This window comes from Typopeltis vanoorti, chromosome 5 (genome assembly GCF_054136105.1).
Source record: "Typopeltis vanoorti isolate ZY-2024b chromosome 5, IOZ_Tvanoo_1.0, whole genome shotgun sequence".
NCBI classification, from domain to species: Eukaryota; Metazoa; Arthropoda; class Arachnida; order Uropygi; family Thelyphonidae; genus Typopeltis; species Typopeltis vanoorti.
This window is the reverse complement of record NC_143553.1, coordinates 31,709,733-31,726,320: the sequence shown is the minus strand read 5'-3', so window position 1 is coordinate 31,726,320 and position 16,588 is coordinate 31,709,733. Positions and strand designations below refer to the sequence as shown.

Genomic DNA, 16,588 nt, shown 5'->3' with positions numbered 1-16,588 from the left:
AATAAAAGTTTCTAATTCATTGGCTGGTATGTGTATTAGCCTGAACACACTTTTGGGATGCACATCAGGAAATTGATGATAATGGAAAATCTGAGATATATTTTGATGGAAAAGGCCAAGTGCATTTATTACAGTCAATTCCAAAAACTGGCAAAGTCTAAGGCAGGCTGATATATTAGAGCTTCACACTTTGCTTTATATAGTCTGTTAAAAACTATATGTAAACTTAAGTCTTTTTTTAAAAAGGACTCTTTGTCTGGAAAATATAGCATGCTCTGTAAGACTTGACAGATTAATTCAATGCAAGAAATGTCTAACCAAAATTCTTAGGATAGATTTATTAGTAAAATAGAAGATATATGTGGAAGCCTACAAAATATTAAGGAAATTAAACGGTGACAGAAGAGATACATCACAAATCAACAATTCCATAGAAACAGTGGATAGAATATTGAAGAATTTATGGTATGACCAAATTTATTAATAGAAAATAATAATGAAGAAATCATCACTGATATAGAACCAGTTAGATTGGAAGAACTAAAAGAAGCAACAAAGGTATCAAAAAAAATATATATATATACAGTGAAATCTTGCTAATCCGAACCCTCCAGTAATTTGAACTGCGGTTTGAAGAAAAAAAGTTTTATTTATTACGTATTATTATTTTGCGTACTATTATTTTTATTTAATAATTATTATTTTAACTATTATTATTATAGTACAGTATTTTTTTTCATACTGTCCATTGTACTGTTATACTGGAAGCCTATTTTTGATGTATTGTGTGTTCACGTTTTTGCTTTTTTATACAGTACGTACTGTATTGTTGACATTAATCACGAATATACACAAAAACAGGAAATTCAAGACGTGCATAATTTGGTTAAAAATATAAATCCAGATGTTGAAATTTCACAAACAGATGTTACGGAATGGATTACAGGTAGAACTGAAAGTTAATTTGAAATCAGGTGCTGAAATTATAAATATGACGCTACAGAATGAATTAGAAGATGACGAACTCAAAGAAAAAAAAAGTAAAACATGAAGAGGCAGTTGACAGTTTTAATATGCGTATAGAATGGGCTAAGCAGAATGATACGCCATTCCACAAAATTTTATTACTAATGCAGCTCCGAGAAAAAGTATTCAAAAAAAAGTTTAGTTTCCAAGAAGCAAAAGAAAATCAGTGACTTTTTACAAAGAAATAAAAAACTGTCTTGTGTTATTTTGTGAAACTTTTTTTGTGTTGTTTACAAAAGTGATATTTTATATGCAAATTAAGTTATGTACTGAACAATGCAATTTTATTAAATCAGAATCCTCGACAATACAGGTACATACAAACTAAATTTTTACTAAAATAAACTTGTGTAGTGTATTATTTTTTTGTTTTATGATACAGTACAGTAGCTTTTTTTTTTATCAGTTACTTCATTTATTTACAGAATTAAATTTATGTACCATTAGAATCTGATTATTTTTGTCTTAAACGCATGTTATTGTCGTCTCTTGAGGGAAAATTCGCTAATCCGAACTTTTCACTAATCCGAACGAGCACGGTTTTTATTAGTTCGGATTAGCGAGATATCACTGTATATATAGATAAACACAGAGCTTCGGAACAATAGTAGATAATATTTACATCAGAGATTCTTAAAGTTAACTGTTGGGGGAAATGTGAGCTTCCATCAGATTGAACAAAAGCTGAGGTTATATCTATATTTAAGAAAGGAGATAGAGATGATTGTGGGAATTATAGAGGAATAGGTTTATTTAATAGGTTACAAAATATACAGTAAAACTTTGACTGTTTACTGTATTACTTCATAATATTTTGAAGACAGTATTATAAACAATCTATTCTCAGAAACAAAATGGTTTCGCACATGGAAGATTATGCATCGATAATATTTATGTTTTGAAACAAATTATTGTAAAAATACAAATTTAATTTGGAGACTCATTTGGCCTTTATAGATTATGAGAAAGTTTTTGACAGAATACATTGAAAAAAGCTATGGAGTATAATAAACTCAAGGATATCCATTACATTTAGTTTGCTTATACAAAGGTTATATAAAGGCACAAAAATAAAGTTACAATTAGGTAATAAATTAAAAGAATAGATTGAAATTAAGGTGTAAGACTGGTATATAGTTCTCTATTAGTTCTCTCTGGTAACTATTCAGTGTGTGTGTGTGTAGGTCAAATTATTAAAATGTGGAAAACAACAATAAAAGAAGGTATCCAATTAACCAGTCGACTTATCAGTACAGTGCTATATGCAGATGTTCATTCATTATATTACAAGACATTGAAGATGACCTTCAAAAATCAGTTTACGAATTAAAGAAAATAAGCCAACAATACAGTTTAAAATTTTCGCAAAAAAAAAAAGTCATGGCATTTAAAGGTCGAGATCATCTTAGATCAAAAATAGTCATAAAAGATGAAACAGAAGTAGTTGACACACTTTAATTATTTAGGTTGCATAATAACATATCTAAAAGAAAAAGATTCAGAAGAAAAAATAAAGAAATTTCAGAAAATCTATGGAACAATTAAAAGGACACTGAATAAAAACATGATGAGAAACTCAAATTTTACCAAGTAATGGCCATATGAGGGGTTCAGAAATATGAACTGTTAAAAGATCAAAGTTAAACATGCAGCAGAAATAAGATTTTTGAGAACAATTAAAAGATACATAAAGGTTAGACCATATAGAGTAGAGTATTTTATAACATAAATGACACAATCAAGAGAAACGGAAAGATCATTTATATAGAATGGAAAGATATCGACTATCAAAAGGAGATAAATATAGACTAGAGATATATATTGCTTGGAAAGAAATCAACAGATACAAAAGTGTGAGGAACAAACAGCCACAGTATACATCTTAATAAGTTGTAGGACCTTCTTTCGCTGCAATGACTGCAGCAATCCTATCATATGCTTCTGGAAAGTATGCCCTAGCGATCAATGGGAATTTTGGACTATTCTTTCTGTAGGCATGTAATGAAGTACTGGACTGTTAAGGGGCAAACGTCCCTTTACCTCACCTGATGCTCCAGTTAATCCCACAGATGTTCAACAGAGTTGAGATCAGGGCTTGGTGGAGGTCAGTCAAGTGTGATGACGTTTATGTTCACAAAACATGCATTTACCTCAGCAGCCTTATGACACTGTGCACTGTTTTGCTAAAAAAAAAGACAATGGTTAATTCCGTAGACATGCCACAAAGTAAGAAGCATTGCATTGTCCAGAATGTTCCGATACCTCTTGGAGTTCACATTTGTGGAACCACAAACAGAGGTTTGAGGCCAAAGAAGGATAAAAACAGGACCATACCATCACATTGCCCCCTCTTAATTTCATATTTGGTGTTGTGAACTCTGGTAAGAGATGTTCTGGCATCCACCACACCCATCCATCTGTTCATAGAGGATGTAGCATGATTTGTTGTTCCATAACACAGTTCTTCAAGCTTCCATATCCCCTACTGTACACACTCTTTGGACCACTGAGAATGATGCTGCATGTTGGTTTGGGTAATGTGGGGCTTACCATGGAAATTCATGTTGTGAGCCTATTTTAGTGTAGATTCATTTTCCGGTCTATGCCCAGAACTCCGCATCCAATGCTTCAGCCGATTATTGGAGATTTTTACATATTATCCTTAGTAGCACCCTACAGTCACATTTGGTGAGTGTTGTGGGTCATCTGCTGCAGGTAGCATTTGCAATTGACTTCCTCTTCTTCCATCTCAGAATGGTATCACTGATTGTTGATCTGGGATGGTCTAATCTGTCAACAGTTTGCCTTGCCAAGCAGATAGGACTGCAACACTGTCACAATGCCCCTTTTAAACTCTGTCAGTTCCCTTCTTGCAGCTGCTTTACCCAGACACAGTTGCACTGACTTAGAAGTATCATATTCCTCCAATGTATACCAGCTACAAAGACGTGACTCATTACATGGCATAATGCACCTTGATCATGGGGATATGCATTGACTTCTTTCCAAGCAGTATATAAATAAAGGGAAAGAGAGGGAAGACCAAATGCAAGATGGAAATATTACTGAAGCCAGAACAGGCAAATGCGAACACTGGTATGAATTGATATGAAGAACCTGTAAGGTCCAAAAATGTTGGTCTTATTTGTATATAGGACTGCCTGTAGAATCCATTAGAGGTCTCAGAAGTATATTGTCTTCATTATGGACAGATTGGTAAATCTGCAGTGAATGTAATGATGGTTAGAGGAACACAAGGATTACATTCATTTCCACAATTCAAATCATGTCTTGTAGATAGTGCTGTATTTTCCAGATACAAAGTCCTTTGGAAAAAGTATAAAGTTTTACATAAAAGCTGTTTTTTGATAGACTTGTATAAAAGTATGAAGCGTTGATTTATAAGCCTAATTTAAATAATAACAGTGACTGCCACAGACTTGCCCCAAATGGGCATGGTGAAAATACTTTTCACCTTGCCCATTTGTAATTATAATGTACTTTTTTATTTTAATCGGTATTCTGTTCTAGTTGTTGAAAGTTTTTCCACTTGGTTATACTATAAATATATAATATATTAAATATATAAGTACTATAAATATAAATATATAAAAGATACCAAGAAATTATATACCGTATATACCGGCGTACAAGTCGACCTGGTATAAGTCGATATTGGAATTTTTTGAGTTTTTATGGTATACTCGTCATATAAGTCTGGTCGATTGGTAGAGCCTCTGCTACTAATGGCTCAGTTAAGTAAGTTTGAGCATGGTTAGTAGTTGGAAGGGGTCAATCGTTTAATGCTGTTGGCACACTCTCCCTCGATGAGTCTTTGGACTCCCTGGAGGTGTCAAATAATAATAATATAAGTCAATTCGAAAAATTTCTTTAAAAATAAATTGACAGTTTTTAAGTAAAATTTTTATACAGGCATCAACCACTAGGATCATAACTGCTTTTTTAGTCCTTCCATTCTTTGTTTTAGCAAAAGATATAAAATACCTAGTTGACAGAAGAAATTTTATTTCATATTGACCAATAGTGAACTAAAGTGCAATGGCTCCTTTTAAAAGAATGAAATATGACGCGAGTTTTAAGTGCAAAGTGATTAAATTTGCAAAAGAAAATACTGTGTTGCTGCATGTCAGTTCGAAGTAAACGAAAAACGAGTTCGCGATTGGAGAAAAAATGAAACTTTAATAGTGAAAATGCCAAAAAATAAGTACGCATTATGGAATTTGTAAGTGGCCTATTCGAAAATAATGTTGCGAATTGGGTTCGAGAAAATTGCCAAAATGGACTCATTATAAAGAGAAATAATATTCGTTTATTTGCTTTGAAGTGGGGCAAAGCAAATAAAAAGGACAGCGAAAACTTCAAAGCTACAGTGAGGTGGTATAGCCGGTTTATGGAAAGGAAAAATTTTAAATTTTTAAGTGCAAAGTGATTAAATTTGCAAAAGAAAATACTGTGTTGCTGCATGTCAGTTCGGAGTAAACGAAAAACGAGTTCGCGATTGGAGAAAAATTGAAACTTTAATAATGAAAATGCCAAAAAATAAGTACGCATTATGGAATTTGTAAGTGGCCTATTCGAAAATAATGTTGCGAATTGGGTTCGAGAAAATTGCCAAAATGGACTCATTATAAAGAGAAATAATATTCGTTTATTTGCTTTGAAGTGGGGCAAAGCAAATAAAAAGGACAGCAAAAACTTCAAAGCTACAGTGAGGTGGTATAGCCGGTTTATGGAAAGGAAAAATTTAGTGCTTAGACTAAAAACGAAAATCGCACAGAAGTTGCCAAAGGATTTGGATGATAAGTTATTAAGTTTTCAAAGATTTATAATTGCTAAAAGAAAGCAAAAAAATGATTTATTGTCTCAAATCGGAAATATGGATGAAACTCCAGTTATGTTTGACATGATCGGGAATAGAACAGTAGAATTGAAAGGAAGTAAAACTGTTTCTTTAAAAACAACTGGACATGAAAAAAGCCATTTCACAGTTGTGCTTGCTTGTATGGCTGATGGTACTAAATTAAAGCCTGTGATAATTTTTAAAAGAAAAACAATGCCAAAGATCAAAATTCCAAGAAAAATTTTTGTTCATGAGAATGGTTGGATGGATGAAGCAGGAGTTAAGCTGTGGATAAAAAATATTTGGAATACACGACAAGGTGCATTAAAAAAAATCCAAACAGTCTTTTAGTGTGGAACATGTTCAAATCCTATTTAATGGGGAGCACAAAATCTTTATTAAGAGAGAATAATACTAATATGGCAGTGATTCCAAGTAGGTTAACTTCACTAGTGCAACCATTGGATGTTTGTATAAACAAGCCATTTAAAGACAGTTTACGAAGTGGAAAGTATAGATGCAAGAAGGAGAGAAAAGTTGCACAAAAGGAGGACAAATGCAACATGCATCGTTGGTAACTATGTGTGAATGGGTAGTGAAAACATGGGATGAAATAAAACCAGATACAGTAATAAAATCTTTTAAAAAATGTGCTATATCTAACAAGTTAGATGGCTCGGAAGATGATTTTGTTTACAATGATGACGAAATTGATGCCAAATCTGATGGAGAAAACGAATACAATTTATATGACGATATATACCGGAAGAAATTACAGAACCAGAGTACAATGAACTTTTCATACATTCAGACAGTGAAAATTTAATTTTAATTATTTAGTTACCTACCTATTTTCTTTAGTAAATGAACAATTTTATAACATGTAAATAATTTTTTTCTGTAAACAAATGTGATATAAGTTGATATATTTTTACTTATTTACACTTTTTTGTATATTGCTAATAAATTTAACAGAGTATGATATGTACTAGTTTTTTCTCGGAAAGCAATAAATTTTTGACCCGGCGTATAAGTCGACCTAAAAAATTTAGTACTTTTTTTCAATGCTGAAAAGTCAACTTATATGCCGGAATATACGGTACTTGGATAAAGGATTAAACCAAGTATATAATTTCTTGGTATCTTTAATTTATTGTATTCTGTTCTCTTAAACCATTCACTCATTTTGACAGTGACATACGACATAACCAGAAATTCTGTTTGTAATAGAAAATTTATGAGTTGTATTTTTCCTTTATTATTTTTAAGTCTTATTATTATCAATTAAAGATGACATCAAATTATATTTTTTGTTTCATCCTTTATTCAAGTGTAAGCAAAGTTTGTGCATGAATGCTGAAAGTTTATTTTTCACTTGGTTAGATTATAATAAATTTAGTTTAATCCTTTATCCAAGTGTGAGCAAACAAAGTTTGCGCCTGAAAGTATCTTCAGGACTGGGGGTAAGGTGGTACAACACCAGGGCAACTCGTTGCAAAGGTGGAGCAAGATACCGACACTCCTATCTCAGTATCTCCCATAATGCACAACACATCTCCTTGCAGATTATGTATAATATTATGCATTAAGGGAAGAGCCACTACCCAGACCAGTTGCCCGGTGTTGTACTACCTTACCCCAGTCCTGAAAATATTTTCAGATGCAAACTTTGTTTGCTCACACTTGGATAAAGGATTAAACTAAATTTATTATAGACTAACCAAGTGAAAAATAAACTTTCAACATCTTTCTCTAAATCCAGAGTAATTTAATGAAAAGGTGGAACACTGTTTGGCAACTCCTATAGGTAAAGATGACCTTTGCTTATGCCTGGTATCTCCACTTCTGGGCCTTGCTCCCACTGAAGAGACCTTAATAAAGGTCGAAACTAGTCTGGGTAGCCCTTCCCTTAATGCATAACATTATACATATCCGCAAGGAGATGTGTTTTGCATTATGGGAGATACTGAAATAGGAGTGATGTTAACTTGGTCCACCTTTGCTAAGAGTTGCCTGGTGTTGTACTACCTTACCCCAGTCCTGAAGATATTTTCAAGCACAAGCTTTATTTGCTCACACTTCGATAAAGGATTAAACTAAATTTATTATATTTGTGCATGAAGTAACTTAATGACTGGGCTACTTGTATATAAGGCTTCATATCAATTGCCATAGTATCCCATAATGCAATTCACATATCCTTATGGACATTTAATGCTATGCATTATGGGAAGATCCACGACTCAGACCGGATTCGACTTTGAGGTGGGAGCCAGACCCAGAAGTGATAGCAAGGTTGAAGTAATGCAGAAGTCATATTTCCATATACAAGTAGTTAAAAGGACCTCGTTGCTTAATTATTAGACCTTTGTGGTGTTAAAGACTCATATTAAACTTATACCTCAACTGTACCTTAAACTTGTTCAATGTTTTCATGTACACTATAGTTTTGGTACACAGACCCGCTCTTTGGTGGCTACTGAAATGCTATAATATTATCTCTCATTGTCTATGCCCTCCTACCAAAACCCATGAGACATAGATAACATAAAAAAAACATGTTTATTGACAGAAATTAAAAACAAGTTAATCTGTCTCACTGTTTTATGTTCCATTTAATCTCATGGATTATTATAATGGTATCCCCATGAAGTCTGAAGACTCATGGCAGATGGTCTATGAAATTCAGGTATGAGCTCTCTGCTAGTCAGTTTCGATGCATGTGCCTTGTCCCATTTCAGTCAAGCATGCATTATCAAAGGCTTAGGGGCAGCAGCCCTTCCATGAAAATTTGTGGCTTAGCTCTCACTCTGTGCGCATGCGTGTGATTGCTTGAGGTTGCTTGCATTGTGTAAAGATGAATTGATTAGCCTTCTCAAGAAACATTGGTTCCTGATAGCAAACAATTTAAATTGAGTTGGTTGAACTTTGAGTGCAATCACTTGGGATCTTCTATCATTTCAGCACATTGTCAACTATATTAATGCTTAACATGCTGCATAGTGGCATATACAGACATTTTCCCCACATTGCATTCAGCTGTCATTTGCCTTTGAAATGCTATGTATGGAATATTTCTGCAAACTCATTTGCATACGAGACCAAAATGACTTCTTAGTCAACTGATTTGGGTTCCTCAACAAATTCTCCTTCAATATTTTTATCTTTGTTGTACAAATCGTCTACACACTCTTTTCCATCTTTTTTTTCACTACTTCTTCCATCAGACATTTACCAGAATTGCTTTTTATAACTCGTAATCTAGGGATAAACTTCCTTGTAACATCATTTATTTTTCTAAACATTTTTTGTTCTATATAATATTGCTTACTTCAGTTTCCTTGTACATTTTTAATGTTTTTCCTTATTTTTTCCTAGCCTGTCTTTAGAAATCTGCATTCAGTTGTCTCTTTTTTTCCCTGAAGTTTGATTTTTCTTCTTTCCTCTGCTATTTGAATGGCTTCTTTTGACAACCATTTACAATCTTTCTTTCTTGTTGCTTTATTAAGAATCTTCTTTGCTGCTTCTGTGACTGTATATTTTGTTTCTTCCAATAGTTTTTCTAATTCTCTTCTGTCTTCTCTAAACTTTTTAATTTCTTTCCAACTTCTACTTTAAATGCTTCATTTATAGGATCTAAATAAAATCTAATGCTATTGTTTTGTTTCTTCTTAGCCCTTAATTTCAATTTAACTTCAGTTGTCAATAATTCATGATCTGTCCCACGCTCTGCACCAGATAGTGTTTTTGCTGCTTGGATAGCACTCCAGCTTCTTCTGGCAACAATATAATCTGTCTGATTTCTGTATTCTCCATTAGGTGTAGTCCATGTGTACTCTACTTTCATGTTGTTGGAAGCAAAGGTTTGCAATAAAACAACTGTTCTCAACACAAAACTCCAACATCCTTTCTCTTGCTTCATTCCTCGGTCCTAAACCAAATTTTCCAGTGATGCCTTGTTCTTCTTTTTCACCCAGTATCAAGAGAAAATCTGTTTTATCAATACTGTATACCACTTGCAAGCTGCTGTAAAATTCTCTACCCCGTGTAATATTTACTGGGTATGCCTTTATTCTGATTAGAATTGCTCTATCAGACACTATTGGCTGTAACCCAAAATTTATTTTCTGTATTCTCTTCTAACTATGAATGCTACTCCATTTCTTCAAAGGTTTTCATGTCCAGAGTAATACATCATGAAATCATCGGTATCGAAGTGACCCATTTCTATCCATCTCAGTTCACTGATTCCTAACATCTTAACTCGAGTTCTTCTAATGTCTTTCTTCATTAGTTACAGTTTTCCTTGATACATGCTTCTTACATTTCGTGTTACTATTTGATGTAAATCATTAAACCAGAGGCTTCTTCTGATATTAACTCTATCAGAAGTTGAAGTTCCAGAAGTCTTTGATCCAGCTTCTTCATCATTCTTCTTAACTTCATTGGATGTTCCTCTCTGCTCTTCCCCTGTAGACATAGTGCCTTTCAATTTGGGTGCTTCGTCTTTCAGTACTATATCAAAACTTAAGCCTCTGTTAAGATTTTCTTGGCAAAGTATATACAGGAGTGGTTTGCTATTGCCTTTTTCTATGTTTGTTTTGCCTACTAGGTAAGGCTAAACAAACTGCTAGTGACGAAGAAAAGTAAAATAGGGAAGATTGTGGGGAGGGGAGCAAGAAGGAAAGAAAGAAGAATAGGGACCAGTTAATAGATGTATATTACATGAAATAAAGCATGGTCCAGCATCAGATACCTCAGGTTCACCACTCCTAAAATGAGCCCTTGAGATAATATGTGGACTAAGGAATAGTTTTGAGCATCTTTTATTATTTTTTTTAAATTTATTTTTTACGTAGATCAGAAATTCTGCTTTAGAGACCAGACATGGAACTTATTTTCAAGCCACTTTTAGCCTTCAGTAAGCAAGGTGATGGTCACATCAGGCAGCGAAATTCATCTCTCGTCTAAAGACATACAAACATCGATGCCTTTTGCAGGATTTGAAACTTGAAGCTGTTAGTTGGAAATCAGTATGTTAATCACTATGCAATTTCAAGCTTTGATGCAGCTTAAATAAGTATTAACATATACATCAACAGAATTTTTTTTACTTTCCCCTTAACTTTGCAACATGAACAGTATTAATATGCTGTCTATTTTGCATTTTTTTTTTTAATGGAATTGTTATAAAAAATAAACAAAGCCATTATTCCTAACCTGTATGTGTGTTGTAAATAAAAAATTAGTTTTGTCAGCTCCTATTTATCCTAAACTTAGGTTAGGTTGATTTTCACTAATTTTCTCTTAGTTTTTTTCCAGTTTGCTTACATAAATCTTTCTTGGAACATTCAGTAGGAAAATTCTTTTATAATTCTCATATTTATTTTTGTTACCTCTGTACTAATTGAAAAAGGTAAGTACGTATACTTTCTTTTAAGCTTACACGGTGATCCGAATGCATTTTTGAAAATTATGGATGTAACTACCGTGTTTGAATAAAAACTTTAGTTTAATATAACTAAAATCTACATTCGACCTTTATGTCAAGGTCATCTTCTGGAGCATACAACTATACACAGAAAACAAGCTACACTACAATCAAACTGGTTTGTTAAAGATACTGACCAGCCGCTACAACAATTGTTAGCCTGACCTCTGGTGTAAAAGAAGAAAAAAAATAAATAAAATATATATATATATATACACACACACATACACACATCAACACTAGAGTCCTATTATTAGTGTTATCTGTTGGTTATAGAAATACATTGGGTGCAACAAGTATCTATCTATATACATATATTAACATCATGATTATACTTGTACATTCCACCAACTGGCTGGAATGTACAAGTATAATCACGATGTTAATATATGTATATAGATAGATACTTGTTGCACCCAATGTATTTCTACAACCAACAGATAACACTAATAATAGGACTCTAGCATTGATGTATAAATTTTTTTTTTTTTTTTTCACCAGAGGTCAGGCCAACAATTGTAGTGGTTGGTCAGTATCTTTAACAAACCAGTTTGATTGTAGTTTAGCTTATTTTCTGTGTATAGTTGTATGCTCCAGAAGATGACCTTGACATAAAGATAGAAACGTCGAATGTACGTTTTTCTGCAGAAAGTAATTTCCTTGTTTTTTTTTTTTTTTTTTTTTTTTTTAAATTACACTTACCAGAACATCAGTATGATGTCAGTTGTTCTACAGAATCTTATTATTTCACACACATCACTGTTGAATCTTCTGTTACGAATACTTATACTCCAATAAGTCATGGTTGAAGATGTTTAAGAAAAATGGGCACAAATCTGATAAATAATGTATACGTACTTACGCATTTTTGAAAATTATGGAGACAACTACTGTGCTTGAATAAAAACTTTAGTTTTATATAACTAAAACTGTAAGCTATTAGATATATTAAAATTGTAACAATAGTGCCTTACAAATTTTTTTTTTTTTTTTTTTTTTACAATTTTTCCACAAGCAATGGGCACTTGTATAAGACTAAAGAACCTCATGCTCAGAAGAGAGGATTTCTGCAACTCCATATTGCTGTGGTATATGTGGTACTTGATGTAATTTTTATGTGCTTCTATGGTTTATCTGACTTTGGACAATCTGGAAGATTTCTCAAAGTAAAATTAACCATAAAAGTACAAAATACCCTAAACAGTGGAAAGCTGACAGGATTAAAAGGTACTTGATTATCTAGAGCAGTGTTTCTCAAACTTCAGATATCTGCGGACCCCTTCTTGAATTTTCATTATTACCAAGTACCCCCTAATTAATTAATTAAAACGAATAAATTAATTAAAATTAATAAATGAATTTAAAATATTAAAAAATTAAATATTTGTTTTATTTGAATTTATATGTAAACAAAAAATATGATTTATTTTTAATAGAACAAACTTCATAAAGATACTATAAAGTTTTACTTACTTGAAATAATTTATCATCAATGAGAGAAGTGGAATTGTTTATGATGAGATAAAATTTCAGCAAAATTTGGCTCTATAGTTGTTAATTTCAATCTTAGATGCGGTTCGACATCTATAATGCGATTCCTCTTCTTCGTCTTAATATTTACAAGGGCCAAAAATCCAGCTTCACACAGAAATGAACTTGGAAATAGAAAAATGAACCTTAGAGCTTTACCTGTTAATTCAGGAAATTCATTCTGTATTTGTAGCCAAAATGATGATAACGTATTCTCGCTGTATTTATTTTTTAGGAAACCATCAGAAGCTAGTTCTAAAAGTTGTTCTTCTTCTATTGACGATAGACCCTTTGGCATAAATTTGTTTTTATTGAAAGGGTATCTTATCCACTTCAGGGAAATACTTTTCTAGATTCATTTGTAAGCTTTTTAATTGCTGCTTGATAGTAATTTTCACATCATCATCAATTTGTTCATTTGAACTTGCGAGCAATTCATGAAGCGATGGAAACGCGTCAAATTCTTCGTTATCAACCTGCTTTTGCCTTAACTTCATTTTTGCTAACGTGGCGTTCACTTTATCTTACATGAAATGTAGAAATTTCCATGCCTTGTAAAGATAAATTAAGACTATTTAATACAGTAAATATATCTGCCAGGTATGCTAATTGATTGAGCCATTTCCAATTATGTAAATCTTCTTCAATTCAAACTTTTCATCAAGAAAAACTTGTAGTTCATTCCGAAGTTCAAATAAACGAGTAAGGACTTTTCCACAAGAAAGCCAACGAACATCAGTATGGAAAATAAGTTGTGTATAGTTGCTTCCCATTTCTTTGCAAAGTTTAGAGAAAAGTCTTGCGTTTAGAGGATGGCCTTTAATATAATTTATGATTTTTACAGCTTCATGAAGAACTTTTCTTAGGTCTGTAGACATCATATGTGTAGCCAAAGTGTCCCTGTGTATGCAGCAGTGTGTCGACTTTGCATTTGGTGCAACAGCTTGAATCCTTGAAACAAGCCCTTTTTTAGATCCGATCATGGATTTCGCTCCGTCCGTTCTTATTCCAACACAACTTTTCCAATCAAGCTTGTTTTGATGCATAAAGATTTTGATGCAATATACCGTTGAATATTTCTTCTTCTGCTCTATGTTCTGGCAAGGGTTGGCAATATAAAAGGTTGTCATGAATTTTTTTGATTTTTTTCGTACATAACGAACACTAGAAGATTTGCAAAATTTGTAATGTCGGTGGATTCATCTATCTGCAACACATAACTACTCTTATGTATATCGGATAACAATATTTGTTTTAAATTTTCAGCCATTTCAGTGATTCTTCGATGAACGGTACTATTTGAAAGGCAAATCCGATTAAAAGATCTTTTTGCATTATCTCCGATCATAATTTCTGCTATTATTTTTGCTGCAGGCTTGACCAAAGTTTCACCAATTGTTTCCGCTTCACCACTTTTTGCTATTAATAGCAACACACGATACGAAGCTTCTAAAGCCTTCATATTTTCACCTCCTGACACGATCGACATCACTTTTTAAGATTTTTAAATTTTTTAGTTTATTTTGAAAAAATTTGACAGGTTTGTCCTTGAATTCGTTATGTTTCAATTCAAAATGGCGATTTAAATTACATGGTTTCATGCTTTCATTTTTTCAAGTTTCACCGCAAATTACACATAAAGGAATAGGTTCCTCTTCGTTTCCCGTCCATGAAAATCCACATTTCAAGTAATTTATATCATACTTACGAAATTTTCTTATCTTCTTCCTAGTTGGTTCTTTAGAGATGTCAGACGACACACACTTATCAATTTCACTTGATCCAGATATAATATCGACATTTTCTTGTTGCTGACAGCTACTTGTATCTACTATGTTTCTCTCTTTTGCACATTTTAAAAATCTAGTCTTTAACCAGTGATCCATACTTAAGAATGTGAAATCTAAAAAAAAAAAAAATTACCGTATTTAATGAACAGTCCTTCAACAAATGGCTAGTGAAAGCAGAACTCGAAACAGACAGCAATGGTAGGCCAGTAGAGATAATGCAGCTATGAAGACGTTCATATGATTGGTGTGGTATTAACAAAAGATCACGCTACTAATTGACAAAGACAAGCCAACAGTTCAGTTGAAATTCTAATTCTCTTCAACCGTCCATAATATCTTAAACACATTCACTATATATTTCTTAGTTTTAACACGTTGACTCAAACAAAACCATATGTTGCTAGTGCGCCATATGGTTTTGATTGCCTACTATACAGCATTTTATGTGGAAGGGGTCATGCGATTCATTAGTTCCGTTTCTATCCCAGTTGTCTCTAATTGCACTGTTGTTGAGAAACATATTACACAACCTGCAGATGTCTCTGTACCTTATTCAGTGATACAATAGGAACGTTTTACAATCTCAAACTTAAATGTGTTAATGATGCATAGCTGAAAATTGCCACGGACCCCGCGAAGATCTTTTGCGGACCCCCCCCCTGGGGGGGGGGGGGTTCGGGTACCACACTGAGAAACACTGATCTAGGATCTAAGGTATCTTTGCAGTATATTCAGATATATTCCTTTTAATATAAGGAATAGATATACAGTTGACTTCCTCTTGAGAGGATGAAGAGGACCTGTAATTTATTGCTTTGTTCATGAATGACTCGCTGAACCATTAGATGTAAAGATGGATCTTGATGTGTTGTATTTCTTGACGTAGCAATGCATCCATGGAGTACAAGAAGCAAGCTTGATGAATAAAAGTTCTTATTTTTGACAAGGATGAAGGATGATTGGGGATATTCTGATGTAAACTGTTTTATTCTAGGATGAATAGCATTAATGTTTAAATTTACTCTTTAATTAATCTGTAATTATGTTAAGAACTAGAAACACTTAACAAAAGAGGACAAATGATCATGACTATTGTGCCATGCCAGTCACCCATTGAACTAAGCTCAAATGGTTTCTAATCTGCAATAATTATTTGCTAGTAGATTAAATGTTATGTAGTTTTTTTTTTTTTAATATTCCCAAGTTATTTTGACCTGTAATCATTTTCAGATGATTAAGTGCAGAATTATTTTTTTTTATTCTAGGTTTAGAAGCTAATGATCTGTATACCCTTTTAGAGAAGTTTGAAGCCACAGAAGGTATACCTGCAACTTTCATTTTTACTTTCACTCTTAAGAATATGAAATGAATGCAAAGTCATTACAATTATTAGTTGATTAGGATAATTTTTTTTTTATAAATGTCAACTTATGTGTTTATGGGATGAATATTGTTTAGTTAAATATTAGTATTCTTCACTTTTTAAATCTTGTTAAGAAGCAAAACACACGTGTGTGTGTGTGTGTGTGTGTGTGTGTGTGTGTGTGTGTGTGTGTGTGTGTGTGTGTGTGTGTGTGTGTTTCCTTCTGTGGACTGATTCTTCCATGTATGACAGCCTTTTGTGTTACAGGGAGAAGAAATATATATGATACCCTCTGAATGATAGGCACCCATGCTGTCACCTCCTAGTGATGTACTTTTGTACCTTCCTTTCCTTTCGTTTGTAGAGGCTTAAGTGCTGTGAGGACATCATGTTGGAGGCTTAATGGATTTTTTACAACACTCAAAAAGAATTAAAATAGAATTTAATACTTCCTATATTTTGTGCTAGTCACTAGGACATCTATGGGGATTACAAAAACAATTAATGTAACATGCACGCACAAATCT

General features: G+C 33.0%; 1 protein-coding gene across 3 annotated transcripts in view; it reads left to right on the top strand.

Moving 5' to 3' along the window:
* The window catches only part of LOC150106291 (uncharacterized), a 224,772-nt gene that overhangs the window by 30,139 nt on the left and 178,045 nt on the right, over nt 1–16,588 (top strand). For all 3 annotated transcript variants that reach the window (XM_090392309.1, XM_090392311.1, XM_090392310.1), the window contains exon 3: nt 15,964–16,017. In XM_090392309.1, the coding sequence (XP_090248435.1) occupies nt 15,964–16,017 (54 nt within the window). The remainder of the gene's footprint in view (nt 1–15,963; nt 16,018–16,588) is intronic.